Below are 27,406 nucleotides of genomic sequence, written 5' to 3'. Positions count from 1 at the left end.
CGCGCTTGACACACTCAGACGTCGCGCTGCTTTTGGCCTGCGAACCTCTCAAGCGATGAACTACCTGCGAAATGGCGCAAGAACTAGCCTTCTGGTCCGTTCACGTTTCGAAGTCGAAAATATCATGTCCGTCCTGTTGTGGGGTTGAAAGCGGCCCTCAGCCCCTCCACATCGACAGCTATAGACGGAAGCTACTCTCAATCTAGGCGCCCTTCCTTTCAAATCGCCTACCCCAAGAAGCTCTCTACCAATCTTAGCAGGGGTGTACTATGGCTTGCAGCAGTCATGTGCACTGGGCGCTCGCTATAGCAAGCCACACGCTCACTGGTATCTTTAGCCTCCAGAACGACCCCTGAAATTATGTTCCGCCAGAACATGGGCTGCATTCCTGCACCAATTGCATCACCGGGGGCTCGCGGTACCCTTTCCCAGCAACCAATGACATAGATGGTACATGACCAGAAATCTTCCCAAGGCCGAACGTGGTTGGTCGACCAAAACTTGGGTTCTTTCGCTACGTAGTCAAGCCTGACGTGCTGTTCACGGATGGCTGCAGCCTTCTATGTCAGAACCCTGACAGCTGGTCATACTTGGCAGGGCTGACCACGACACAACGATTTCTAACATCCACACCGCACATCAAAATGCAACTACGCAGTCAATCTACAGGCGGCGACAAACTAGGCACATCTCAAACACTCGATCTCAAACACATTATCATGATTTTGCGGTCGCCGGACAAAGGGTAGGGTCGGTACGGCAATCCCGACAGGTTGGTTACGATGCGCCCCCGCGGCGAGGTTCAGGTCTGTGTTGACCGCTCAAGCTCAGAATAATTCTGTCCATCTTGCTCGGCTATTGAACCCAACATGCTGCAGCGACGACATTTGTGGTAAGCCCGTCACAGTCAACAGGCACTCAACGTCCTTCGGTGACAGGCCGCGGACATTTGGGCAAGGTCCTGCATATTGCATGCATACAGCAGAAGTTCGGTTGCTTCCGGTCGATCGTGTTGACATGGGGACCTGCCTTTGGAATGCGTACTATCGCCGTTTCGGCAGCACGACCAAACAGTTACAGCCTTGTGCGACCAGGTTTGGCTGAGCCTCAAAGACGATAGTGATTGGTTCGAGCAAGCGCGAAACAAAAGTGGAGACCACTGTCTGGAGTATTGCTTTGAACCAGGAGGCTTGAATGAGTTTGTACTGTTTGAGCATGCTTCTCTGACCGGTCTACCCAAAAATGAACGCAAACGGACTATCACCATGCCAAAGGTGCTCTGGCAGTATCGCGAAGGACTACACCAGGACACATGATCGGTATTCATGGTGGGTACAGCATTGTCGACTCGAGCTACTCGTAGTCACAGGTGTCGAGAGCATCATCTGCGCACGTGTGTGTGATCGACGCCGTAGCTGTCAATGTCTGCCTCCACTGACCCAACTTCTGTATTACCTAGATAGGATATATCTCCGTTACCTTCGCCAGCTATCGCAATTGCAAGAAACCATTTCCGCAATTTACCATACGGTGATCCCGTCGGCGGGCTAAAAAGATAGGATCCGCTGGTTCTACCCGTCATCGACCCGGATGTTCTCGGTCACAGACCTCCCCGCGCCTCTTTCCACTTTTTACAACGACTATCTACACCTAAAACGCTCGGTACCTTGCAATAACTGCAAACCAAGAGATGTTGTGCTACCATTCCGCGGACGCTAAGAGTCAATGTCAGCCCCCATCTTGCTGGAAGGGTTTGGCGGTTGAGCGGTCTACCCCACTTCCCAGCATTGTTACCATGGGACGAGCTTCTGGCACGGGAATTCCGTCAATAGTGTGATCGAAACCACCAATATCATTGCGCTTGAAGCAAGCTACGCTCAAGCTTCGGCCCTTTTCTGCTCACAGCACGACAAGTGCCGCGCCACCGGCACACTCGCGTTGAGGATGCAGTTGCATGACATCTTGCACGCTGGAGCTGCCTAGTCACCTCAGGTATACACGCCTCCGGCACCAGGAAGCTGGCGCTGGTACGCTAGTATGCGCTCTTGCAGTAGGCCAACGGTCGCAGTTCGATCCAGCAACTATGCCGCGAGGTACCCATATACCGATTGATGCTTGGTCCGGCTCTCATGCAAGTATCGCACGATTTGCCTGACATTCTTCAATGTACCTGATGAAAACTTACCCGTTCCAGAATGATCAGAAGACACGGCACAGTGGCACAGTCGACGAAGCTCCCGGCAAAAGCTTACGATATATCTATGGCGTCGAGGCAATATCCTAGCATGCCGCTCAGTAACGGGACGCCTCTGTCGCTTCTGGCGCGAAGGCGCTTATCTCGCGTAGTTTTGCCGGCTAAAGTAGGTGTAAGGTATGTGACGAGTAGCGCACCAGCATCAGGGCAGCACTTGTCACACAACAACACGTGCAAGATCGGGGCTTCCGCTCGATCATCGCTTTCCAACGGTGGACTAAGGTCGTTGTAGACTGAGCGCCACCGTCAGCCTGGACATTCGCCTCTTGCTCTACCCCTCATTTCACGTCAAGGCCTGAATCCTTCTCCATTCCATTCGGCTAAAACGTCAGCGTCGCTCACCACTCCACTCACCTTATCTCCTTGCTGAACCGATGCGGCTTAAAGATGACATGGGTCTTTCCTCAACCAGCTAGCATCGTGTTACGCCACCCCATGGAGTCGGTACACGCTAGCACGTGATGTCACTAACGCTGCGCTCCTGTCGCTTACCCCAGTCGTTGGTTGACGCCCATCCACAACGGCTGCCAGCCTGGATGTGGGAAATGCTGAATCCTGTAGGGGTGGCGAAAGTGCATGTTCGCATTAGCTCGCATCTTCCTGCCCAACGTACGTTCGTTGCGCTATCTAACTTTGCATCACACTGCGCGGATGCGCGCGATATGAGATGGCTGTTCTTAGTGCTCGAGAAGGTCAGGGTATCCTCGCAGTACAATGTGTCAGTCATGCGACGCATACTTCGTTCCGCGGCTATTCTTCAATCACAGCTGTGAGGTCGACAACCAGTACCTTTCGTTTATGCTGATACCAATTGCTTGCAATTCTCACAGTAGCAACGTTGACAAAGAGAGTACACATTTCCTCCGTGAAAAGTCGAAACAGTGTCTCGTCAAATTTCACTATGTCGCTGAGATAAAACCACTGCATTCACGACGCCATCAAGACATTGGCATGTTGATACGACGCGAGGAACACTGTGATATGCAAAACCTCTGATGAGACAATGGAGTGATCAATCAATGAGACAAGCATGTAAAATAGTCGTTCATGTAGCCGAGGGAAAGTTTTGTTTGTACCAATGATTTATATCGCAATATCATATGAATCGCGCAAACGTGCCAGCAACCACAGCTCAGGTAACCAGTACTAAATTAAACGCGACTGACAGACAGAAACCCACATTATGAACGAGACCAAACAAATGTCGTCCCCTGACCACGAAGCTACGTCTCCGGAGTCTTTCAATGAAGAGCAGCAAGGCACAGTCAGACCCGTAACACGAACGAATGCATCATCGTTTGCTGCCCCGACCAGGGCATCTGAAGCGAAGAAGAACGAGAAGATTGAACTTGCTCAGTATGGGAAGAGGTCGACGTCGATGAGGGAGCCGACTAGCCGGCCAGGTAGTGCGATGCGGCAGCATTCGTCGCCTGGGTTTGGTAGTAGACCGCAGAGTCGTCAGCGGTGGGGGACTGGTGCGCCCACGCGGGATGGAGATGATGATGAGGTAGATGATGTTGACGATGAGCAGGATGATGAGGAGGAGGTCGATGATGTTGATGACAATGTTGATCAGGATCAGGATGAGGTAGATAAGGACAAGGCACACGTCGATGATGACGACTCTAGTCAATTTGATAGCGACGTGGAAGACGAGAGAAACGCAGAGGAAGAAGAAGAAGCATCGTCTGTTCTGGAAGGGAAGAAGCTGGAAAAGCCGCTAGAGAAGGAGGATCTAGAGGAAAATAAGCCAGAAGAGGAAGAGTTAGAAAGGCCAGCACAAGAAAAGGTCTCAGAGCCCGAAGAGGAGCTGACCATACAGGAACACAAGCAATCGTATGACTTAGAAGATCTGTTGGCCCAGGAAGAGCCACAGGAGCATCAAGATGAAGATCCCAGTCCTGATGTTCAGGCACCGCAAGAGCGGGAATCACCTTTGACGGAAGATGATATGGCTGCAGTGTCACAAGAAGATCACGTCGAGAATCTGATAAGCCAGGCCGCGGAACCTCGAGACCAGATTGAAACCGTATCGCCGCATGGTAATGAGGAAAAACCTATCGTTCCGCCCGAGATCGTTGCAGAGATAGAAGAGCTCCAAATCAAACGTCAAAAAGTGGAACAAGAGCGCGATGAGGCGATGAGACAGCGTGAGACCGTACTACAAGAGTTGCAAACCGTCAAAGAAGAAGCGACGAACCTGAAGCAAGAGTACAAGAAGCTATCTATCCAACTTCGTGAAAGCGAAGCCAAGATCGCGGCGCGCAACGCACGCGAGCCTGGATTACCTCCTCTTGAAGAAGTCGAAGCGGAGAACAAGAAACTTCGAGCATCGGTCGAGCGGACGCGGTTGGAACTCGCGGCAAAGAAATCAGAGGCAGAAGATGCGACTGCTGCCTGCAAGTCATTTGATGACTCATTGAGGGAGGTGGACGAGAAGCTAAAGAATAACCAGGAGTCTATCCGCACCCTCTGTGAAGTTGTCAACCAAGTGGCCGAAAACTTGCCAATGATCTCAAAATGCGAGACCAAAGAGCTCGACGCTGTATTTCTGAGTCTTTCGCAAGATGATGAGACAGGTAAACTGCGAGGTGAGTTCCTCAAACTGATCAAAAACTTCAATGGAAACTTTAAAGAGTTGCGGGAGCAGATCGAAGATTTGAATCGTGAGCTCGCGGAGAAAGAATACGAGATTAATAGTTTGGGAAAGACCATAGAGATCGAGAGGAAGGGACTGCTGAGCCCCGGTTTACCAAGTCCGCATCCCATGCAAACGGGTAAGAATGAATGGGAACAGTACTACGAACGGGAAAAAAAGAAGCGCCGTGATGCAGAGTCGGAACTCGCCAAAGCAAAGAAACAGCTGTTACAACTCCAGCCCGAGAATGAAAGACTACAGTCAGACCTCACTGAGGCGCAAGAAGAGCTCGCAGTGCTTCGCCCCAAGAACGACCAGTTGAAACTGGAGGCCAAGACCTGGAAAGAAGAACTCGAAGAAAACAAGGCCCAATTCGAACAATGCAGTCTCGCATTCGAAGCCAACATGTCCGAGCAACAGCTGGAGAACTTCCGATACATCCGAGACTACTACCAGAAAGTCAAAGACCACGCCCACTGGGAAGTCCAGGGCCTCCAACAAAAGCTTTCAGTAGCAGACCAAGTAAGGGAGGCACTCAAACGAGACTACAAGCGAGAACAAGGCGTCAACACACGCTTGGAAGACGCGGTGGTTAGACTGAGGAAGAGCGTCAAAGCCCGCGATGTTCATATCGGAAAGACGGAACAAGCGTTCATGCGAGAAGCACCGTTTCCTATCCGTTCACCTAGTACCTCTGGTAGCCGCACACCTGATAGCGATACCTCATCGTCTACATCACCTTCTTCGATCTCGGACTGGACTCATCCGCTCGAACGCGTGAAGAGGCCTCCGCTTATCCCTCGCTGCCACCTCCCCGCCGCGATCCAAGCGCGCGAAACCAGACTAGAATCCTATAAACAAGAACTTGAGGAAGCGCGAGAAGTAGAGATCTTCAAGGCCAGTGTCAAACCACGCGGATCGACAGCCAGGGGTGGAACTATTGCGACCGATATCATGGACCAGGTGCGGAAATCCGGCATGGGGTCTTTGTATCCGGTTGAGAAGACAGGGTGGTTGGATACGAGCTGGAAGGGCGCGTGGGAGAGGTGGGATGGGAATTACTGGGCGATGGAATTTGCGAAGGGGAAGCAGGTAGACTTTTTGAAGAAGGTGGGGGTTTGGCGGGAGGATTGGAATTAGTAGCATGATGTGAATAGCAATGATCTGTGACGGAATGCTGTATTAGTTCGTTTATATGTCTCAGTAATCTCAACAAGAACGAAGCGCTGGAGAGTCCAAAGTAACAACTGGATTCGTTCAAAGCAAGCCCAATATGGCATTGCCGGTGATATGTGTGCGGACAACCGCATATTCCAACCTGCTTAGACCGCCTCAGTTGTCTCAGTCTCGCCCTTCTCCTTCTTGGCGACATTGTTGATGGTGGCAAGCGCTTCTCCCTTAGCTTGCGCAGCAGCAACGTTTTCGAGGTCGCGCGCGAGATTGTCACTGCCCTTCTTGGTTTTCCAAGCGTGTGGGCCTTCTTTACTAAATAGGAACTCAACCTCCTCAAGAGTCTTACCGCAAGTCTGGTTGAAGGATTAGTCGGAGCCATCATAGGAATTTCGAATTTCCTTACCTCGGGGTAGGTGAAGAAGAACTGGACGGCAGCCATGAAGCAGAGGATTCCGAAAACGAGGAAGAGCCCCCATCTAATATTGACAAACGCGGGTGGAATGAACAATCCAATGGCGAAGTTGAAAAGCCAGTTTCCAATCGCTGCGATACCCATTCCGGAAGCACGGGTTTCGAGTGACCAGACCTCAGCGGCGTAGACCCAGCAGATGGGTGCGAGGGTAAGAGCGTAGAACTAAGATGCGGAATTAGTGTGGTTCGTGTTCAGCTCGTAGAGGTACTTACGATAATCAAAAGATACGAGAACGCGATAACGGTGTACGCCGGCGATCCAGTGACCATCATGACAACATTCGCGTCGCCACCAACACCCTCAGGGACATACGTGGAGAACCCGCCGAGCATTCCAGCTACGACCAGATGGCATATGCCCATCGCAATGGCTCCCCAAACCAGAAGTGTTCGCCGGCCGATCTTGTCGACGAAGAAGAACATGATGGACGAGAAGACGATGAACAAAGCGTACTGCACACCGGAGGAGATAAGCTTGGTGTTGCCTGTAAGACCAGCCATGGCGAAAATGTATACGACGTAGTAAGTCATGACCTGAGAACTGTTAGCAGGACGGTACCACGCGAAGTATGCTCAACATACATTAGCACCCGAAAGCTGCTGCCAGGCCTGGACGGAGAAACCGGCAAGAGTCCGTTTCCACATGCCGTTGTAGACGAACTTTCGCCATCCTTGGGGAGCTAAACGTTCTGCAGTGAGAGCAGTTACGATCTCCTCGTATTCGGCGATGACGTAGGGATCCTCGATGTTGCCGTCGGCTTGGATGGAGGCCAGGATGTGGATTGCTTCTTCTGTACGGTCGACCTTCGCGAGCCATCGGGGAGACTCTGGGAGGAATGGGAGACCGATCATGAACATGACGCAGGGGACGTATTGAATTCCCCAGGCCGTGCGGAATGAAGCTGACTCGCCAGGGATGAAAGTACATCCGTAACCTATGAAGTACCTGCGACCTTTTAGCTTGGGCTTACTTCGTGTGTTCGGTGTACTTACATGATAAGAATACCCCACTCAATAGCAAGTTGTTGAATGATAATGATGGCACCACGCTGCGAGTGCTTGGAAATTTCGGCCAGGTAGACAGGAACCTGAGACGAAGTGATACCGACAGTGACTCCATTCAATACACGACCGGCGATAAGCATGCCGCGACCATTTGTAGCAACCTGCAGCGCAGTTCCGACTAGCCACCAAAGACAGGCGAACATAAGGGCATCGCGACGACCAAACTTGTCGGAGATAGGACCAGCAATAGCACTGCCAACCACTGAACCCGCAGCAAGGGCCGCGCCAATAGCTCCCTGAACGACGCCGGTTGGGTTGTCGAAGTAGGTGCTGTTCGTTATTAGGGATCAATAAGTGAGGTGTTTGACGTCACTGCGACTTACAGATATTGGTCACTCGGAATGATGGCACTCATCGAAGAGATATCAAAACCAAAGAGCATGCCTCCCATCGTGGCAACAATCGCCAAGAAGTAGACATTGTAAATCTTAGGGAACCTTTCAAACATCTTGACCGGGACCTGTCGAGAACCTTGGGTTGATGCAGAGATGGCAGTCGTTCGACCTGTCGATCCACAGACGTGGGGAGGGTCGAATATAAAGGTCGAAAAAGTCGGCACTACACGCCGCTGTGCTCGACATGACAATCATATCGCTTGAAGCAGCCGTCTCCACTCGAGTCCTTGCTCCGCATGGAGACTCCATACTCGTTGGTCATAGCTGGACAGCCAGGTAAAATGGCTAAAATGTATTTACCGACCCAAGTATAGCGGCCGCATGCCGAGAAGCCTGCCGTCTTGACCATCGGAGAGAAGCGAGATCGAGTCAGTGTCGGAGCTTATGTGATTTGTGGAAAAACGATTCTGGGGTTAGGCTGGAGGTGGAGAAAGACGCGCTCAGACCCGGAGAGTTGTGGAGATCGCCTCACCCGCGTTGTGCATGTGTGGATGTCGTCAGTGGCATCTTAACCGAACCGGCGGCTCTTTTTGCACACTGCCGGGATCCGACTAAGGTGGTTGCTTCGAAGGGATGATGTTGCATGTGACTGGAGATGTTTCCTGAGCAGGTGGTGCTTCCGACTGTTGTCGTGGGTGATTGGGCAGGAATGCGCTTGAGGGGTGGTGAGAACGTACGACGAAGCGCGATCGTTGCTCTGCTTGGCAACGCTGGCTCTACCGACTTTTACCTTACCATCGCGATGCTATCAATGGCGACGCATCGCAGTCGCATCGCCTTGAAATGGCTGCAATGATTTGCGATCAAGGAGATGTTCAGTGGGAAGCAATTCTGGTGAGGACACTCGTTCGTCGCATGCCTAGGCGCATCTGATATCGGCGCACGTCCGAGATGGCTTCTAATGATCGGAGTCGTGACGAACATCGGACTTGCTCATCGATGATCGGGCTTTCTTCCTTCAGATGTTCGCGTTTGGGCTAACCTATTGCGTCGCCCTGCGCGTCGACCAGGATTCTCACGACATGGGAATGTTGAAGCGGGACGACTCAGAAAGTCAGGCCATTCGCCATAATACGCGTACAAATCTTGCTTCGATCACAGCGCCGTGATTGCAGGTCTGGCTTATAAGCTCACACACCTAGCCAATCTACAGTGTGCGCGTTAATCAATAAAGGTTTCGAGTGCGTATGGACAACATATTCAGCACTGCGAGCATCGTAGCCGTGATAAAAACTGCAGCAATCGCGAGTCGGTGAGATGATCCGAGAAAATGGTCGCTATAATGTTTGGCCTTCTTGCTGCATACAACACCTATATGTGTGATGGAAGATATACTTCCCGAACGTGTGGCGCATACTTGAGAAGACATGAGCCCGTGCGAAGGCGTAATGCTGGAGATGGTCTGCGTCATCAACTTTCGGTTTTGACTATGAATCCCATCAGCGCGCTGTTCCTCATACAAGATTGTTACAATCCAACTCCATCTCTCATCGTTGTTTTTAGATAGAGCATGGCTGCGTTCAAGTGCTTTGCGCGAACAAAGAATCGCAAAGAATGAGAGAGACGTATCAAGCAGAAGTCGCCTGGAAACTTGCTCCCTACCTAGGTACCCTCCAAATTCACTAGATTTTCCTTCGATACACCGTACCAGCTATACTCGACGATCGCGATCCTCTGGGATTCAGTAATAGCGACAGTACCCAAACGAAGATTTGGTGTTCGAGCAACAATCTGCCGCCCCGGGTCCGCCTAAGCCTGCGGCTAATTTCGGCCACGTCAACCGTCACTGGCATGAATTCCACACTTCCCATGGTCAGAACCCCACAATATTTGGTGGGAAGCACGAGGCCCACCACACGAGTGACTCAACAATGGCCTTCATATACTTCAATTTGGAAGATTTCTCCATCAACAAGAACAACAGCTTCACAGCAGTTGCTTTTCGGTCTTATGGTAAGCCGTCATACGACCTGATCACCATGAGCACCATCTAACAAATACCAGGTCTAGTGGTATGATTCTCGGTAAGTTCAGACTGCACGAAATGCGTATAACACACATACTAACATCGCTCCAGCTTAGGGAAAGCATCTTCGGATACTTGCAAACCCAAGCATAGCTTGCGAGAGGCCCCGCGTTCGAGTCGCGGTAAGACCCATTTTTTGCACTCCCAGCAGTCATAGCAAGACACTGCTACGCGTACGTGCAAGGAACGATTCTTTTTGCCTTGAGGTCTGCCGCACAAGGACCTTGAATAGCTACTCTGCAAGACGTAGCCCGCGCCTAAAACACTTCTACAATTACGCCTTCAACTCCTAGAACTGTTCTAAGGCATGTTTCCAAAGTTGTATAGAGAAGAAGGATTTTTTTAATTGCCATGTAAGTTTGCCGTGCTCAGAGGTTCTGTAGTTCAACTTCAGAACTCTTTCGCAACTCAACTTTTAATCCTTATTCTCGAAGAACTTCTACTGTATTCTCCTTGTGTTTGTTTGCTTTTCCACGCGTCTTCGTATGGTCTCTTCCGTAGCGTGCAAAGTGGAACCGTGATCAGGGGTCATAGCGCGAACCCTCCTGCTGCAAGTAGAAAACCACGAAACCTTGGAAACAACAACGTCACCTCACCTCAACACGTCGAATCAATCGTCCGACGCGTAGCCTTCGCAATTGAAAATGCAGTGGCGATGGGAGTACCCCAGCCCCAACGAGTATATCGTCGGGGCGTGGGAGCCAAAGACGTCGAATCACAAGTGAGTTGCACGCATGATGAATTGGACATGGCTGACTTGGGGTAGTTTCTGTGAAGAGGTACGCGAGATCAGCCAGAGGATCAATATGCATCTCGGAAGTTAATTGAACTTTAGGACTACATAATAACGCCCTACATCGGCGAATTCATAAACACCCTCACAAACATCACCTACGGTCCGCCCTTACCAAAGCCACCTCACCTCTCAATCCATACTCACTTCCCCAGTAATCTACGGCCTCCACGGCCTCCGCCGCGTCGCCCCCAAACCAACCGGGGGCCTCATCTCCACCCTCGCCTTCCCCTACTGGGGCCTGATTTCCGTCGGCCTCCTCTCTGCGTGGTTCCACGCAACCCTAAAATACCATTCGCAAATGGGCGACGACCTATCCATGTTCCTGGCCGTCGGCGCCATCTTGCACCAGCTGCTGTGTTTCAAAGCTACGGTGAATGAGAGGAGGAAGTACACGGCGTATATCCTAGGAAGCCTGATTCCAGTATCTGTGTACCACGTCTGGGCCGATGAGATCATTCTACATGAGATTGCGTTTGCGGTCATGATTTTCTTGGTGAGTAAGTACACGCGCGCGCTTATTAAAGTGCAAATCACGTCCGAAGAAGCACGCAAGAAACTCGGGAGGATGGCTACCTTTGGTATCTCCACCGGTCTGTTTGGATACTTCTTGTGGAACATTGATTTCCACGCTTGTTACTACGTCACAGTCTTCAAGAGATGGGTGGGACTTCCCTGGGGTTTCTTGTTCGAACTACATGGGTGGTGGCATATTTTTACGGCGATTGGCGCGTATGTGGGTATGGCGCTGGTGGAGTATCTTGTTACGATTGAGGAGGGGGAGACGGGGAGGGTGGAAGAGGGGTTTGTGTGGCCGGTTAGGGAGGTTTTGAGGGATTTGGATGGGGTTGAGAGGACGGGGGTGGAGGGGAAGAAGATGAAGTGAGGATGCTGGGAGTGGAATGTGTGTTGGGGGATGAGGGAGTGGGTTGATTGGCTTTGTATTGTACCAGTGCTGTTGTATAGCGTCCTAGAGGTGGATGCGTGATGCGAGGACAATTGTCTATTCAGTGTGTACCTGGGAGCATTCAGATTTCACTCAAAATGTACATGCAATCTCACATCTGCAAGCGCCTTGCTAGAAGCTACCATGAACGCTAAAAGGGTTCTTCACACTCCTATCCATGTACGAACCACAAGTACCTCGCAGCTCATCCACCTTTGGTCCCGATGCCATCCCATAACTCCAGCTTACCAACTCGCCCTCCTTTGCAGTCTCAAATCCCCCCAAGTAGCATACACCGCGCGAACATTCCGCTGGAGCTATCATGGTAAAGTCCATCTTCTTCCGCCACACCCGAGCCTGATTGGCCGAACGGAGTTAAGATGTCAATGGTCCCGGCAGATGCAGGTAGAATGTGGAGCCCGCGTCATCAACATCCAGTTACATAAAAATGACTTCGGGCCCGAGAAGACTACCGACGCGATATAAAGACTCGGTGGCAGAACGGTGGACAGGACATTACACGATACCAACAGCGACACGATCCATTGAGGTACTAGAGTGATAAATTTGCCGGATTTCTATCTACCCCACTACCAGTCTCAAAACTTCAAAGAAGCACCGAAGATGCCTGAACTTGTCGGAAAGACTGTAGGCCCTGTTGGCTACGGCCTCATGGGTATGCATCATTACCTACCTCGCAATCGCTTCGCTAACACATCGCAGGTCTGACATGGCGCAAGAACCCACCACCAGCCGAACAGAGCTACGAAGCTATGCGCACAGCACTCTCACTCGGCGCGAACAACTGGAACGGCGGCGAGCTCTACGGATCCCCGGAGCGCAACTCTCTACATCTGCTCAACGAGTACTTCACCAAGTACCCCGGCGACGCAGAGAAGGTCGTTTTGTCTATCAAAGGAGGTCTTAAGAAGGGTGAGATGGCGCCCGATGGCAGTCGGGAGAACGTCAGGCGCAGCATCGATGAGTGCTTGAAGGTGCTGGATGGCAAGAAGAGCCTTGATCTGTTCGAGTGCGCCAGAGTCGACCCCAAGACACCCATCGCAGACACTGTCGGCTACATCGCAGAGTATGTCAAAGAAGGCAAGCTCGGAGGCATCAGCTTGTCTGAAGTCGGCGCGCAGTCCATCCGCAAGGCGCATGCTGTGCACCCCATCTCCGCCGTCGAGGTAGAGTTCTCGCTCTGGGCGACCGATATTCTGGAGAACGGTGTCGCGGCGACGTGCGCAGAGCTCGGTATCCCTATCATTGCGTACTCTCCTCTTGGACGCGGGTTCTTGGTAAGCACATCCTTTCAGCCAACGACCTACCGCTAATGCATTGCAGACTGGCAAGTACAAGAAGTACAGCGACATCGAGCCCGATTCGATGCTCCAGCACATGCCCAGGTTCCAGCCTGACGTATTTGACGAGAACATCAAGTTGCTCCACGCTGTCGAGGACATGGCGAAGGCCAAGGGAGCCACACCAGCTCAGATTGCCATCGGCTGGGTACTCGCGCAGAGCGGTGCCAAGGGTATGCCTACTATCATCCCAATTCCTGGTGCTACGACGTCGGAGAGGATCGAGGAGAATATGAAGCCAGCGAAGCTCAACGACGAGGACATGAAGGCGCTGGACGAGATGCTGAAGAAGTTCCCGCCGATTGGAGGAAGGTACCACGAGTCGCAGTCGGCATTGCTGTTCGCATAGACAACTAAGGACCTAGTCTGAAGCTTGTTAGCACTGTAGCTGTAATATAGCAAGCTTAAGATTGTATATAGAATAGCAGATCAGAAAGAATTGTAGTGTAGAGCTAATCCGCATTTGAGCCGCCGTGAAGCGACTCTTTGGAATTGCAGAACTCTGGAATAGATCATCATAGAGATGAGATGAAGGAGACGGTGGAAGAACTTACCTATAGCCGTTTGCGTGGTGTTGGAGGAAGGTAGAGCAAAGTCATATCGCACCCAGCCTCGTTACCGTGGTAGAGAATGGAGACGTCCAAATGGACATTCGCCCGACGAATGAGCGCCGTCGCATAGCCAACGGCCCAAAGTACAGCTTAGTATGATTACAATTGAGTGATCACAAGGCGAGGAGGAAGAAAGAGGAAGGAAGTAAGCTGCCCAAAAATATCGAGCTAAACGGGTGGTCCCTGCACCTCGGGCTAGACGTCGAACGCGCCGTACAGCCATCGTCACGCTCATCCAAACGCGCCCACGGCTACATTCACATTTACATTAAGCGCCGCCATGGAATCGCCTTCAGAACTCTCCGAGTACGGCAGCGACGACTTTCCTGAGGATATCAAAGGAGGCCGCCATGCCAGCTACGAAGCCACTCCTGACCACGACCAGCGCCCCAACAAGCGACCACGCCTGAATATCCGCGCGCCATCCTCACCGCCCCATATCAATACCATGCCGCCCGAGGAAGAGGACGAGCTGTCGGAAGACACAGATGGCTCGGTTCCTGCGTCGCCCCACCACCACCCGGGCATGTCGCAAGACGACGACTACGGCCAGGAACAGGTCACTGTCTGCAAATGGGACGGCTGCACGGCGGGTGACCTGCAGAACATGGATAACCTCGTCGAACATCTTCATGAAGACCACATAGGAACACGGCAGAAGAAGTATAGTTGCGAGTGGAGCGACTGCACAAGAAAAGGCATACCCCATGCTAGTGGCTATGCGCTTAGGGCTCACATGCGCTCACATACAAGGGAGAAGCCATTCTACTGCACCCTTCCAGGTAAATCGCCAAACCCATCTCCATCGCATTACGCTTACTAAGTCCCCTAGAATGCGACCGTTCCTTCACCCGCTCCGACGCGTTAGCCAAGCACATGAGAACCGTCCACGAGACCGAAGCACTGCGCCCCTCGGACCCCGTCCCCAAGCACCACTCCTCCAACCCCACAAACAACAAGCAGCGCCTCAAGCTCGTCCTCAACAACGAAGCCAAGAAGCTGCCCCACGACAAAGGCTCAACACCCGGGTCACCCTCCTCACACTCGCACCCCCCGAACAGCGCGACCATTCCGTCCAACGCACCCGCACCCGCCCCCGACGCCGACTACGCCCACAACAACGTCATCTACCTGCAAGACCTCGCCAATCCCTCCGCCCCACCGCTCGTCCAATTCCCACCAGACATCGAATTCACACCCGAAGAGCTCCAGCGACCCGCCCCCGAACTCTTCCAACTCCTGCGCCGCCAACTCCTGTGGGCAACGCAAGAAGGCGAACAACTACGCGCCGAAGCCGAGGAACTCGAACACACGCGCCAGGAAGAATGGCAAGCCAAAGAAATCCTCTTCGAGAACTACATGGAAGCCCAAGCCGCAACCGAGCGACGACGCCGCGTCGATCAAGGCATGCCCGACGACATGGAAGGCTGGCAATCCGTTGAAAATGATATCCAGCCCGCGAAAGCCCTGCCCATCTTACCCCGAGAAGGCAAACTGCCGTGGTGGCGCGACGACACTCAGCAACAACCGCGGATTAAGGAGGAAGCGGTTCAGCCTAGACCGCCTCCCGCGCACATCCAACCTATCGAAGAGCCGCAGCCTCAGGTACCCGTTCCGTAGCTTGGACTGGAATATCTGAATCCCGCGGAGAGGGATATGGCTCTGCAGTTGCAGCAGCGGATACATCATCGTAGGTTGGAAGCGCTGCGCCTGCATCAAGTTCCTATGTCGCAGGCTTCGCTGGCATATCTAGGTCTGGTGGATCGTGCTGCGTGGTTGGATGCGGAGTGCGTTCATTGGCGTGACCGCTGTCTTGCGGTGGAGGAGGCGTTGAATTACAGGGGCCCGGCCAGGAGGCGTTATGCGCATGGGTGAGTGGTCGAGGATTTGGTATGATAGTGCGCGGCTGCGACGAGGCGGCGGACAAGTGCGTAGCTCTGGTGTTGAGGGAGATGACGGCGCCATGCCCTCTTGTTTTTCGATAGTACTTGTGTATTACTACTATGGGATAGAAACCTGGGTGTTCATGGGTCTTTGGGTACATTCAAGGTTTAAAGATACCAATTCATTCAATGCTTCCATAGTATACAACTTCCATCCCAATAATCCGTGTCTGACAATTTCCCAATGCCAGTTTTCCATGCCTTGCTCCCGCATAACTCCCATTGTATGCCTATTCGCCGTTGCAGACATGCCTTCCATGCCCCTCCGCCCACCCGCAGCATGCCTTATGACCCCTCGAAGCCGGCAAAGGCTCCAAAGATAGATAGTAAGCATCTACCTACCCTTCTTCTTCTCCGCCTCAGCGTTCTTGAACGGGAAACCAGACGTCCTCTTATCCGCGCCAGTCTTCCTGCTAATCCGTCCATTGCTGCTCGCAAACAAAATGCACCACAGTGCCACGATGGCCAGGAAACCGGAGCCTAGTGTGCCCAAGCTGAAGGCCATAACGCCGGTGCGCGTCCACATGGCGTAGCCGTAGAAGGCGAGGGCGGAGTGGAACATGGCGGTTACGGTGAGCGTGGGGAGCGCGTAGGGTGCTTTCGGGTCTTCCTCGTTGGTGGTTGCGCCTAGGGGGTGTTAGTTTGGCGTGCAGATGGAAGGGGGATTAGGGGGGAAAGTACCTTCAGAAAGTCGACTAGACAATGGAACAGACCCCGTGAGCAGGACAGTCAGAATGCCCAGGGCGATGAGCGAGAGACCCAGGGTGCGGGAGAAGTAGACTTCGAGAGCTGATCATCCTCGTTAGCACCTCATCGTAAAACATGTTTCCCGGTCCTTCGGTATATACGTACTTGAAGCTTCGCGGACCTCGGGGGACAACAATGCTACTATCATCGTTGGGGACGCGATCAGAGGCGCGGCTTGGGTCGCTGTGTTTGTATTAGCAAGCTGCACGATATCTCTGCGGGGGGGTATAGAGCTTACCCAGCCATGCGGCAGTGCCGTAGGAGTAGAAGTAGTAGACCTAATACCCATCATCAGCATTCGTCCATTACGCAAACACCTCGGCCATCAACCGTCCCTACAACAACTCCACACTTACATCCATATTGAAAGAGGTCTTGTGATGTCAATTGAGGTGTTTCGTTCGTTTCTCGATGCGTTATAGAGAGGAGTTGCAAGCAAAAATGTTGTTTCGTGAAAGGACTGAGAGGAAGGGCTGAGACGTGGGTCGCGGTGATGCAATAGCGATGTTCCTGGCGGGATTTGCGCAAGCATCCGCGCAGTCGCTACGTCATTGCTGGGCTAACATGGATACATGGCTGTGCGCTGGTTTGGGAAATCGGGTTTACTTGTTTCCCATGCGTGTTACTGCTTTCGTGGCATCGGGACTGCTTTCGTGGCATCGGAGAAACTGGTCATGTTCTATTGGTGATGTTTTTCTGGGGCGGGTGATATTGTGTAGAGTGCGACGGCGTTCGAGGCTGGTGAGCTGGGTACATGGAAGATGTGGCATGTAGCTGTCACTCCGCATCTCCATGTTCTTTAGCGAAATCTACCTAGCTGTCTAGCTATGTTGCTGCGACGGTGGACGCGTAGCTACCTTCGCTTCCCAATGGCTCGCAACACCACGAGGCTCGCGCATCGTGCTTCGGCACCCCACGGAACACAGCCCTGGAGTCATCAAGCAGCTGCAGCATCTCGAGTAACAAGCACACGCCGATAACTCGTGCACGAGGCTACCATCATATACGCCTTAGGGCTTGACTCCATCTCCGGTAGTAAACCTCGTATCGCTCAATCTAACAACTACCGCACATACAGCTCCCAAAGTCAGCGCCTCCCGCACACTTCCCAAACAGGAAAGCCCACCATAAACCATCGATCCCAGTCAACGGCTGCCAGACTCCGGCCCGTGGTACCCTCTCCCCGCCCATCCCCCATCCCGCCTAGCCACCGCCCATCCAACGGTCAGAATCTACCGCAAGAGGAAAGGAAACAAGAAAACCATCGATGATAGTAGATCCCGCTATCGGGAAAAGATCCACGAACCAGAAGAAGACGGCCTTGGATCGAACAGCCGGGTCTGGAAGCAAGAGAGTCTGGTTAAGGGGTTGAGGGAGTTTGGTAGCGAGGCAGTCATAGATGCCGAGATGGGAAAGAATGAAGGAAGCTTGGATAGGTGTGGATGACGGCGGGCGACTGGACACGCCGCCGAAAAAGCAAAAGGGGTTGGCGAGGAGTCTGGGTCGAGGATGTCACGCGACGTAAATGGATGCTGAACCGTGAAGTAGGACGTATCTTGACGGAGAGTAACGCGTCCAACGCATACGATGCCCTTATTGCGAATAGGCACGATGGACCCGCAAAGTCCCAGTCGCGCATCCATGTCCAGGGCCGTCCAGCATACACATGCAGATAATGCACATTGCACGTCCTGCTCTACTTCCAACCTTGGAAAACCTCAGCTCCCCTCGCCTCCTGCGCAAACACTCCGAACCTTAGACCCATCTCCCAATCCCAAATACCTCACTCCCCACGCCCCTACCAAACAACCAACCTACCGAAACAGGAAACTCCCCATCTCCATAGATTCCAGAAGGCTTGAGGAGAATTACTCGCCTCCGCACTAAGTAAGACAAGGCTGAAGACTGTTCCAGACTACAAACCTTCTCCCAGCACCCACCGGCTCCGTTAAACACAAAACAGCCCCAATTAGGCAATACGACATTACAACCGTAGAATGTAGTTCAGGCGTCCCACCTGCGAGAGTTTGGAGCTTGCAAATATTTAATTTGTTTTGAGTTTGCTTTTCGGGGTCAGATCATGTACCGCCCGGTCGTGCCAGCGCAGTGCTGCGGTACCAGAGCGGGTACCAGAGCGCGTACCAAAGTATGTTTTCGAAAGTGTTCCCGAAAGGGTAGTTTGGAGGTGAAGTGTTGATTCCAGATGGGGTATGTGGCTTGATGTGTGAACAAGCAAGATGATGGGTGAGCTTTTTGATAGGTTTGTGGTTTCTTTTCTAGGGCGGACGGTCCATGTGTTGGGCGTTGGCATGCCTGAATAGGAAGGAGGAGGGAAAGTATGGATTCCAGTCATGAATCGTATGTGGTTTCTCCGGAGGGTTGAATGGGCGTGCGCTGTATTGCGGATGTGCTCGGACTGGTCAGAAATGTAAGTATGGGAGTTTGGGGGCGCGGCGTGGATGTGGTCCGGTTGTGGAGTTGGTGCGCGAAACATAAGCGCGGAGACGCGAAGGTTACGAGAAAACAGAGGCTCTACATTTGTTTGGTACGTGCTTGTTGTTATCGTGGAGTATGAACAATAAGCGACGAGCCTAATCCGAATTGCTGCAGCGAGCAACAGCCTAGACGACTCAATACTCAAGTGCTCATGCATTCACTTTTCCTCCCTTTTGCGCTTAAGATCTCCTTCACAGAGATTCGAAATGCCATCAAGACTACTCCGTGTCTGCCAATGTATGTATTTTATTGAACACTATGTCTTAGCTCAACCCCAGAACGTCCAAACTACCCTCTCCAGCACGTCGCCGATCTCGCAGGTTGATACAGATCACCCCCAGGGAAGGGTAATCCCTCAACCCCACCAATCCGTCCTTTGCAGAAATCCTCGCTGTCACACAATGAATTAGCACGCAGTCCGCCACGAACTAGCTTTGTGTTTTATGATGATAGAGTGGTACAGCATAGCAACGTACCGGAAGAACCGGCATCTGTATCCCTCGAATATGAGGACAAACTTGACGGTTTTCCCAAAATTTGGCGAACATCCGCCGTTGACGAAGATACCGTTGAATTCGGGACCGTTTGCGAAGATTCCGGCTATGTTATCACCCCCGGGCATTATGTGTACAGGTAGGTCTTGGTTGGTGGGTCGACTGTTGACTAGGAAGGGGAGGGCGACGAGGGAGAGGAGGGCTGATAGATGCATGGTTGATGTATGTATGACGAGGATCTTAAGGAGGGGATGATACGTGAAAGTCAATAGAAGTTATTGAATATGAATGTGACTGTGTATGATGAGATGAAGAATAGAGATGAAGGAGGGAGAGCAGGTTTATATAGAGAAAGGCAGGAAACAAAAGCTAAGCAACAACGTAGGTATAAATGCTAGGAATAAACAAGGAATTTACTCTCATGTATGAGTACGGCACAGTCTACTCTATTTCATGTGAATGATCGAGCCAGCGCATGCATGCATATATTAGTCGTAAGGATGCCGCATTCTTCGGACGGGTCGGATGCATTTGGTTGATCGAATACCCCATCCCATCCACTCCCCAAAACGCCCAACCTACCCATGCCAACACGTCGCCGACCTCGCATCTTGATAAAGCTGCCCACCAGGTGCCGGCAGCCCATCAAACCCGCCAATCTGTCCTCTACAATCATCACCGCTGTCACACAAAATCGATCAGTACACAGAAGTCCCAATTCCACTCCTCTCACATCATAACCCATCATAAGCTATCATAACGCAACAGCATGAGATCAACGTACCTATAGAACCGACATCTATATCCTGCATAAATCGTAACGTATTTAACGGTCGCGCCAAAGTTTGGCCCACATCTGCCGGTGACGTCGAGTGAAGAAGCTCGGGTCAATACGAATCCTGCGTAGTCTGGCGCTGCTACCTGTAAGGCTGTAGACTGGGGGGTGGGCAGGCTGTTGACGAGTGTTGAGAGGGCGATGAGGGGGAGGAGAGTGTATGGATGCATGGTTGGTTTCTTTGGAGGTTGAGGAGATCGACGAGGGGGAGATGCGTGGAAGTGAAGAGAAGGTATTGGTATGAACAGGACTGTATGTGATGGAGGTAGTGGATATGTGACGAGGAAGAGAAGATGGTTTATATGGGAACGGAGAAGCTAAGTAAACATGTAGATATGAGTGGAAGGAAGGAACAGGCAGTTCTGTTCATGTATGTGTACGGCGCAGTATGCGAAATCTATATATAATGTCAAGCCAGCGCATACTCGCACATATGAGTTATAGAATATATCGACGGGCTTCATACCGGTAGTACGAACGGGATTCAATTGACCAATGGGCGTCCTTGGGTGTGCTCGTAGGATGAATGCTCGTCGTTCGTGCATGCAGGTGGTGAACACTCGGTAGAACCGTGGCGGTTAAATCGTCCATCTTCGAAAATGTCGGTCGAAAGAACGACCTCCAATGAACTTACTCAGAACCTGGCATATGGAGAAAACTGATGGTTCTGCTAAGGAGGCTGCGATTCCTAGTGAGTGATTGTTGTGAGTTCTCCATGAGTCCATGGTTGCTGTTCAGGTAACTGGGATAGCGGGGTTGCCTTCCTACCCCACCTATCTGCAGTTGCACCCTGGAGGGGTTCAACGGTGCCTCTTTCCTACGTAGTCGAGCTGACGTACATCCATGGTATGAGATCCTGCCTGGTTATATTGACCTCTGAGTGCTTTCGACTGTATCATGTCAGCACTGCTTCTCGATTCGGAAGGTAGGTATGCATCTACGTCATCGCGATAGCTCCTTCCTGCATCGTGCTGTGGTGAGAATGCATGTCACTGGACGCCTTCAGCTGTATCGACGCTCTGAGTCATCCGTTGTGACCTCCAGGTAGTGATAGGATAACCCTCAGTACTTTTAGAGCGTGTCGCATCCTCTGTGGAATCTTTGTGACTGAACTCAGCCGGTACTAATCACACTACTGGACACCTACACATCACGACCATGCCACTCCAACTCCACCCAATGACCACTGAGGATACTTTGTCTTGGACACGCGTGCGCGCACTCGCCTACTATGGTCCGACGCACGACCTCCTACACACCGGCCCCATCAGCGAAACATCTATACGCGGTGTGGCTGAAGACCGCAAGCGCGAGATTAAGAAGCCAAACGCGTGGCACTGGAAAGTCGTAGACACAGATCTCGAGCCTAGTTCTGACGACCCACCTGATAACGGCGGACGCACAATCGCGGTGTCAGTATGGAGCATGCACAACGTCTCAGTGACCAAAGGGGATGAGGAGAACGAAGCACCCTCCATTCCGGTCGAGAAAGCAAATGACACTCCCGGCTTTCTCCCACCAGAACTGCGTCTTGAAGCTTTGGGTTCGTTGCTCGGTCCTCTACGAGCCGCTCAGGCTTCCATCATGGGCACGTCGACGCCGTACTTTATGCTGAATTCACTGGCTACGCATCCGGACTACCAGGGTCGCGGGGCTGCGAAGATGATGCTGGACTGGGGGATGCAAAAGGCGGATGAAGAGGGGCTGGTCACGTATCTGGACTCCACGATGACCGGGAGGCCCGTGTATGAGCGGAGAGGGTTTGCGCTGGTGAAGACGCTTGAGTGGGATCGAGTGCCGTGGGGAGGAGAGGGCAAGGACTGGCATGGGTGCATGGTTCGACCAGCGAAGAGCGTAGAGAAGTAGTTGTGTTGTGGAAATACATAGCAGAGATGAGAATGCAGGGCGTACCAGGTCGGTGGATAGCCGGCTAGCCGCCCGAAGAGCCGTAGAGCGAATGCGAACGCCCGGCTCGTGGGCTGTCAGACCCCGCAGCCTGCGCCCACGTTGCCGGGAAGCCAGCTGGGACGGTAGAGCGTGCAGATGTCTTTGCAGCTGGCCGTTGAATTTCTCCAGTACCATCCCATTAAATTCTGTCCATCATGAGCGCGGCGGTGACGTATCCATTCTCTCCAGAAAGCAGCGGGCGCGGCTGGGAACGAGCGCAGGCACTTGCAGCCTTCTCCGCGCCTGATGGCCCAGCCCTGGTAAGAATCCCGGGCGGCGCGGGTTGCAGTGGTCGACTATGATGCACCGGGCAGGGGACATCGCCTGGAATCCTCCTACCAAGCCGCCTCAACCCCATAGAAGGTACAAACAGACTTACCCTCCACCAACACACTTATTCACCGCCCATGTCCGCGCAGGGCTAATTCTGGGGCATGGGACGCAACGCGCGGAAGCGTATCTCGTACGGTAAGTGTCGGCTGCTGCATGCGCCGTCGCGACAAGCTGAGCTGGAGCTGGAGCTGGAGCTGACCTGGGCGCGCAGTGCTGCCACTGGCCAACTCGGCGGGCGGGCACAGGCTGGGAGTCAATGGCTTGGCCGTCGACCCCAAGAACTCGATCCTCTACTCGGGCGGCCGTGATGGCGTAATCTGCGCCTGGGACCTGCATCTCGACCTCGACCACTCCACCCAAGACGACGACGACCCCTTCGCCGACTCCAACACGGCCGACTCCAAGCCCCCGCCCACGCAGTTCCGCAACCAGGTCCAGGCCCATACCCACTGGATCAACGACATCGTCCTCGCCCAGAACAACGACGCCCTCGTCTCCGCCTCCTCCGACATCACCGTCAAGGTATGGCGACCCGCTGCCACCGACAAGCTGCCCCCGCAGACGATTGGCCTGCACACCGATTACGTCAAGCGCGTCGCATCGCCGGGCGGCAACGAGAACTGGGTAGCTTCGGGCGGCCTGGACCGCAAGATCAGCCTGTGGGACCTCAATGGCGCGGGCAAGAAGCTGGAGATTGCTGTCGGCGAGGATGAGAACACCGCCAAGGGCTCTGTATACGCACTGGCAGCGACACCCAACCTCATCGCTAGTGGCGGACCGGAGAGCATCGTCCGCGTGTGGGACGCGAGGTCGGGCAAGCGCATCACCAAGTTTGTCGGACACACGGACAATGTGCGCGATATCCTCCTGGCCCAGGACGGCGACATGATCCTGACGGGCTCGTCCGATCAGACGGTCAAGGTTTGGTCCATGACGGCAGGTCGCTGCATGTACACGCTTACTATGCACAACGACAGCGTCTGGTCTCTGCACTCCGACTCGCTCGAACTCGATGTCTTCTACTCTTCCGATCGCTCTGGCATAGTCGCCAAGAGTGATGTGCGCAACTGCGCCGAGATGGACGAAGGTCTCTCGCTAGCAGTGTGTCAGGAGCACGAGGGTGTGAACAAAATTGTCGCAGCTGGCGACTATATCTGGACTGCGACCTCCAGCTCGAGCATCAACCGGTGGAATGACGTCGAAACCGCGGCCGAGGTCGAGCTTCCAGAATCCTACAAGTGGCATAGGAACAGCGTGTCGACTATGCGATCGCGCATTCCTTCGCCTCCCGCTGGCAGCCCTCCGAAGAACGAAACGTCCAAGATTCCGCTCAAGTCTCTACTGCGCATGTCCAATACTGCGCCATTCCCGCAAGCGCTTGCGACCAAGGATGCCGACACCTCAACTCTAGCCAGCACGCGCAAACCCTCCGAAGTACTAGCGGCTCCCGAACACAGTGCTGTTGGGACTGTCCGGGCACTACCAGACTTTACAATCGAAGGCCAGAACGGTCTCATCAAGCATCACCTGCTCAACGATCGGCGAAGAGTCCTCACTCTCGACACTGCGGGAGAGGTGGTTCTATGGGATCTACTGCAATGCGCACCGATCAAGTCATACGGCAAGAAGCATATGGAGGACGTTGTGCCAGAAGTTAACACCGTCGACACCGTCGCTCACTGGTGCGCTGTCGATACGAGGATAGGAACCTTGACGTGCATGCTTGAAGAGAACTACTGTTTCGATGCCGAGACATACGCAGATGAGCTGGAACTAGAGGAGCAGATTGACTTCCGGGAAGACCATCGCATAAACCTTGGCAAATGGATATTACGATACCTCTTCTCGAACCTCATCGACGAGGAAATCAAGCGCGATGAGGTCCTGCGCGCAGAGCTGCTCAAACAGAAGGAAGAACAACCACAGCCGGGTCGCCCGACAAACATCGAGCTACCGAACATGAACATCAACGGATGGACAGATGCGACTTCAGGGCCTGCTTCAGGCTCGACCATCAGAGCTGACGGAATGCGTCTACCACATACACCAGGTCTAGCTATTGGTCTAGCCACGCCAATGGCAGCACCTATGAGTGCAGGACGCAACTCTACCACCAACCCCTTGACTCCAACCAAGGAAGAGGGCGCACAGTTGGAGAAGACGCAAACCCAACGGAGCTCGACTCAAGAAGGCGGTGACTACTTTGGTTCTGCCTCTGCTGCTAACGGCAACGGAAGTGGAAAAGCCACCGAGGCTTCGAAAGACGGCTCTGCGGACCCAAAAGAGGAGACTGTCCAATCACCTACCGAGGCCGACACGCCAGCTAAGAAGGGCAAAGGCATGTTTGGTAAGAAGTTTAACATGGGCTTTAGCATGAAGAAGTTCAGCACTGGCACAGCCGCTCCAGAGCCAGCCAAACCCGCCGTTGACGAAAAGGCCGAGGATAGCGATGCACACTCCAACAAGACGGATGAGAAGACCATTGAAGATAACTTCTTCGGCGCTCTTCAACGGATACGGCAGGGCTACGAGGAACAGCTTGCGGCCGGCGCGACCAAGCTGGACACGCAGATTGCACCCAGTCTGCCCAACGAAACACCTGTACTCAAACCACCTGCTATGACCACCATTCTGATTCAGGAGGACCGCCCCGACTCCGGCGGTGTAGCCGATCTGTTCGAGGGCAAAGTCGGAACCCTAGGAACCCAAGCCGACCTCATCGAAAAAGCCGCACCAATGTGGCTAGCAGAAGTCCTACTACGAGTTCGTCACCCCCTACACCCTAACCCCCCTCTTTACTAATCACCCCCTCACAGAACCAACTCCCGCCCAAAGACATCGTCAAAGTGTCCTTCGTACTTGAACCGTTTAACAACACGCTCCCCTCCATCTCATCCGACGGGTACATTCCCTTTGCCCTCCCCTTCGAAACCGCCGCCAGCGCTAACGCGACTCTCAGTAACAACCGCCTGAATGCAAATAGAATGCTGCGCGCACGCAAGATACTGGGTTACGTGGCTGAGCGCATTGAACCCGCGCCCACCAAGGAGGATCTCGAGAAGTCGGCGGAGAGCGGTGGCGTGCTTAAGCCGGATGAGTATTTGGAGTTGTATTGTAATAATCACGTGAGTTTAACAGTTACTTGTTATATGGCATTGGTGGAGGGAACTGTGCTAATCCTCATATCAATAGTTAATCCCGCCAACCATGACACTAGCCAGTATACGCGCACACATCTGGCGCGGTGGCGGCGACGTCCTCCTCCTTTACAAGGCCAATGGCCGAAAGGAAATCAGACATGCGCCTTACCCTGGGCCGCAGTCTGGTGCGCCTCCTGGTCCTATGCACGGATTGAAGGTGGGTGCGGGGTTGAACTCGCAGCCTGGGAGTAGCAATGCGAGTGAGGGGAAGCAGAGCAGCGAGGCGGATAGGAGTACTAAGGATGCTGCGGTTTTTGGACCGTAGGGTGTGTTTGGTTTGGAGTTGAGTGGTTTGGATATGCAAGGGGGCAGGGTGGCTGGCTGTGTTGCAGCTCGATCGGGAGGGTTTGGTATTGTTCTTTGGATAAAGACCAGAGGGGTTGAATAGTGTATATAGCATACCCGCTCGCCAGTAGACTCTTCCATGAGTCCGTGGCCTCGGCCTCATGCGGCTGAGTAGGATAAATGTAATCCTATACTCTCATTATTGTTCTTCCCTCCTTCACTCTTTCCCCAAAAACATAAACATGACCAGCCATACCGCTCACACCTCACTCCTCAACCACACCCCCCAACGCATTACTCGCCCACTGATAACTCCCCAAGAAAATCGCTCCCCCAACACTAATCCAACCCACCCTCGGTCCCATCCCCGCGAAGAACGCCCTCGGCCCACTCTCCCTCATGATCGACGCCAACATCTGCATCATAGGCTGTTTCTCCCTCGCAAGCATCATCCTCGTCTTAAGCACATCCAACGGCGTCGTCACCCCCGCCGCCACAGCCCCCGCCACACTCCCCAGCAAACCCCCCTCCAGACCCGTTACTTCGCTGCGCCCTGTCCGGCTCATCCGCCACTTCTTCAGCGCCTCCCAAAGCGGGAATTGGATTACGGTAAAGGGCACTTCGCGGATTATGGTTATCGACCACCCCCGGTACAGTTCCATCCAGACGTGTGCGAGGCCGTGGGTGTGGCGTTGGCGTAGGATGAAGGTGAGCGCGGAGAGGGAGGACGGGTGTTGGGATGCCTGGGCGCGTTGTTTTATTACTTCCGTAGGTACACGTACCGCACACGCAGCGACCTCCCCCGCACTCGCGGCTGCCATGTGCACGAGTGCCTCTGTGCCACTGTCCCGTGTATCCTCTTTATACGGCTTTCCTTCCGCGTTATACCGCACAGTGGTTGTAGCTAGGCTTTGGCTCTGCGCGAAGGTCCGTTTTATCGTGTCGTAGGTTATGAAGAAGAGGGCGGCGCCGGGCGCGGACCCGACGATTGCGCTGCCGACGCCGCGGTAGATGCCGTTGAAGCCGCCGCTGGCGGCGAAGCCGGAGGCGGATTGGAGACGCGTTTTTAGCGTGTCGAGGGGGTAGAGGGATAGGTCGACTGTTGTGCCTGCTAGGCCGCCTGCCTGGGTGGGTGTTAGTATGGAGGTGTAAGGGGGTTTGGTTGTTTGTAGACGGTGTGGGACGATGACTCGAATGAATGCGCTGTCGCGTGCTTGAAAGGAATTGGAAGCCAATTTCTTGAGATTTGAAGGATTTCATTACTTACTATGAGCGACCGCAAGTATGGCGACTCAACCCATGCTTGTGGTGGTTGTGCGCGCGGGGAGTCGAGCATGGTGGGAAAGTATTCGGTGGGCCATGACGATGATGTTCGAGATGGTTGCAGAGCGAG

At 53.3% G+C, this 27,406-nt stretch overlaps 9 protein-coding genes across 9 annotated transcripts; 6 read left to right on the top strand and 3 right to left on the bottom strand.

Moving 5' to 3' along the window:
• Nucleotides 1–3,437: 3,437 nt before the first annotated feature.
• On the top strand, nucleotides 3,438–6,032 carry J4E92_007197 (uncharacterized protein; the record flags this gene model as incomplete). Its single annotated transcript, XM_051498560.1, has 1 exon — nucleotides 3,438–6,032. The coding sequence occupies one exon, from the start codon at nucleotides 3,438–3,440 to the stop codon at nucleotides 6,030–6,032; it is 2,595 nt and encodes an 864-aa protein (XP_051351494.1).
• A 182-nt stretch (nucleotides 6,033–6,214) lies between these two features.
• J4E92_007196 (uncharacterized protein) lies at nucleotides 6,215–8,049 on the bottom strand (the record flags this gene model as incomplete). The annotated part of the gene is made up of 6 exons (XM_051498559.1): nucleotides 6,215–6,418; nucleotides 6,469–6,699; nucleotides 6,750–7,070; nucleotides 7,119–7,482; nucleotides 7,530–7,871; nucleotides 7,925–8,049. The coding sequence occupies 6 exons, from the start codon at nucleotides 8,047–8,049 to the stop codon at nucleotides 6,215–6,217; spliced, it is 1,587 nt and encodes a 528-aa protein (XP_051351493.1).
• Nucleotides 8,050–10,666: 2,617 nt separating this feature from the next.
• J4E92_007195 (uncharacterized protein) lies at nucleotides 10,667–11,701 on the top strand (the record flags this gene model as incomplete). The annotated part of the gene is made up of 4 exons (XM_051498558.1): nucleotides 10,667–10,743; nucleotides 10,789–10,801; nucleotides 10,858–10,918; nucleotides 10,971–11,701. The coding sequence occupies 4 exons, from the start codon at nucleotides 10,667–10,669 to the stop codon at nucleotides 11,699–11,701; spliced, it is 882 nt and encodes a 293-aa protein (XP_051351492.1).
• A 684-nt stretch (nucleotides 11,702–12,385) lies between these two features.
• J4E92_007194 (uncharacterized protein) lies at nucleotides 12,386–13,471 on the top strand (the record flags this gene model as incomplete). The annotated part of the gene is made up of 3 exons (XM_051498557.1): nucleotides 12,386–12,437; nucleotides 12,485–13,059; nucleotides 13,106–13,471. 3 exons carry the CDS (start codon nucleotides 12,386–12,388, stop codon nucleotides 13,469–13,471), a joined length of 993 nt encoding a protein of 330 aa, XP_051351491.1.
• A 542-nt stretch (nucleotides 13,472–14,013) lies between these two features.
• J4E92_007193 (uncharacterized protein) lies at nucleotides 14,014–15,353 on the top strand (the record flags this gene model as incomplete). Its single annotated transcript, XM_051498556.1, has 2 exons — nucleotides 14,014–14,515; nucleotides 14,566–15,353. 2 exons carry the CDS (start codon nucleotides 14,014–14,016, stop codon nucleotides 15,351–15,353), a joined length of 1,290 nt encoding a protein of 429 aa, XP_051351490.1.
• Nucleotides 15,354–16,010: 657 nt separating this feature from the next.
• On the bottom strand, nucleotides 16,011–16,785 carry J4E92_007192 (uncharacterized protein; the record flags this gene model as incomplete). The annotated part of the gene is made up of 5 exons (XM_051498555.1): nucleotides 16,011–16,303; nucleotides 16,358–16,465; nucleotides 16,529–16,606; nucleotides 16,662–16,701; nucleotides 16,780–16,785. The coding sequence occupies 5 exons, from the start codon at nucleotides 16,783–16,785 to the stop codon at nucleotides 16,011–16,013; spliced, it is 525 nt and encodes a 174-aa protein (XP_051351489.1).
• Nucleotides 16,786–21,406: 4,621 nt separating this feature from the next.
• On the top strand, nucleotides 21,407–22,114 carry J4E92_007191 (uncharacterized protein; the record flags this gene model as incomplete). Its single annotated transcript, XM_051498554.1, has 1 exon — nucleotides 21,407–22,114. The coding sequence occupies one exon, from the start codon at nucleotides 21,407–21,409 to the stop codon at nucleotides 22,112–22,114; it is 708 nt and encodes a 235-aa protein (XP_051351488.1).
• A 515-nt stretch (nucleotides 22,115–22,629) lies between these two features.
• J4E92_007190 (uncharacterized protein) lies at nucleotides 22,630–25,993 on the top strand (the record flags this gene model as incomplete). The annotated part of the gene is made up of 5 exons (XM_051498553.1): nucleotides 22,630–22,663; nucleotides 22,740–25,291; nucleotides 25,345–25,430; nucleotides 25,488–25,653; nucleotides 25,721–25,993. The coding sequence occupies 5 exons, from the start codon at nucleotides 22,630–22,632 to the stop codon at nucleotides 25,991–25,993; spliced, it is 3,111 nt and encodes a 1,036-aa protein (XP_051351487.1).
• Nucleotides 25,994–26,279: 286 nt separating this feature from the next.
• Nucleotides 26,280–27,349, bottom strand: J4E92_007189 (uncharacterized protein; the record flags this gene model as incomplete). Its single annotated transcript, XM_051498552.1, has 2 exons — nucleotides 26,280–27,137; nucleotides 27,281–27,349. The coding sequence occupies 2 exons, from the start codon at nucleotides 27,347–27,349 to the stop codon at nucleotides 26,280–26,282; spliced, it is 927 nt and encodes a 308-aa protein (XP_051351486.1).
• Between the last annotated feature and the right edge of the window lie 57 nt (nucleotides 27,350–27,406).

This window comes from Alternaria infectoria (genome assembly GCF_024043175.1).
Source record: "Alternaria infectoria strain BMP 0036 chromosome Unknown scaffold_11, whole genome shotgun sequence".
In the NCBI taxonomy this organism is placed as follows: Eukaryota; Fungi; Ascomycota; class Dothideomycetes; order Pleosporales; family Pleosporaceae; genus Alternaria; species Alternaria infectoria.
Note: the sequence above shows the minus strand (reverse complement) of the source record. Positions and strands in the feature narration are given on the sequence as shown.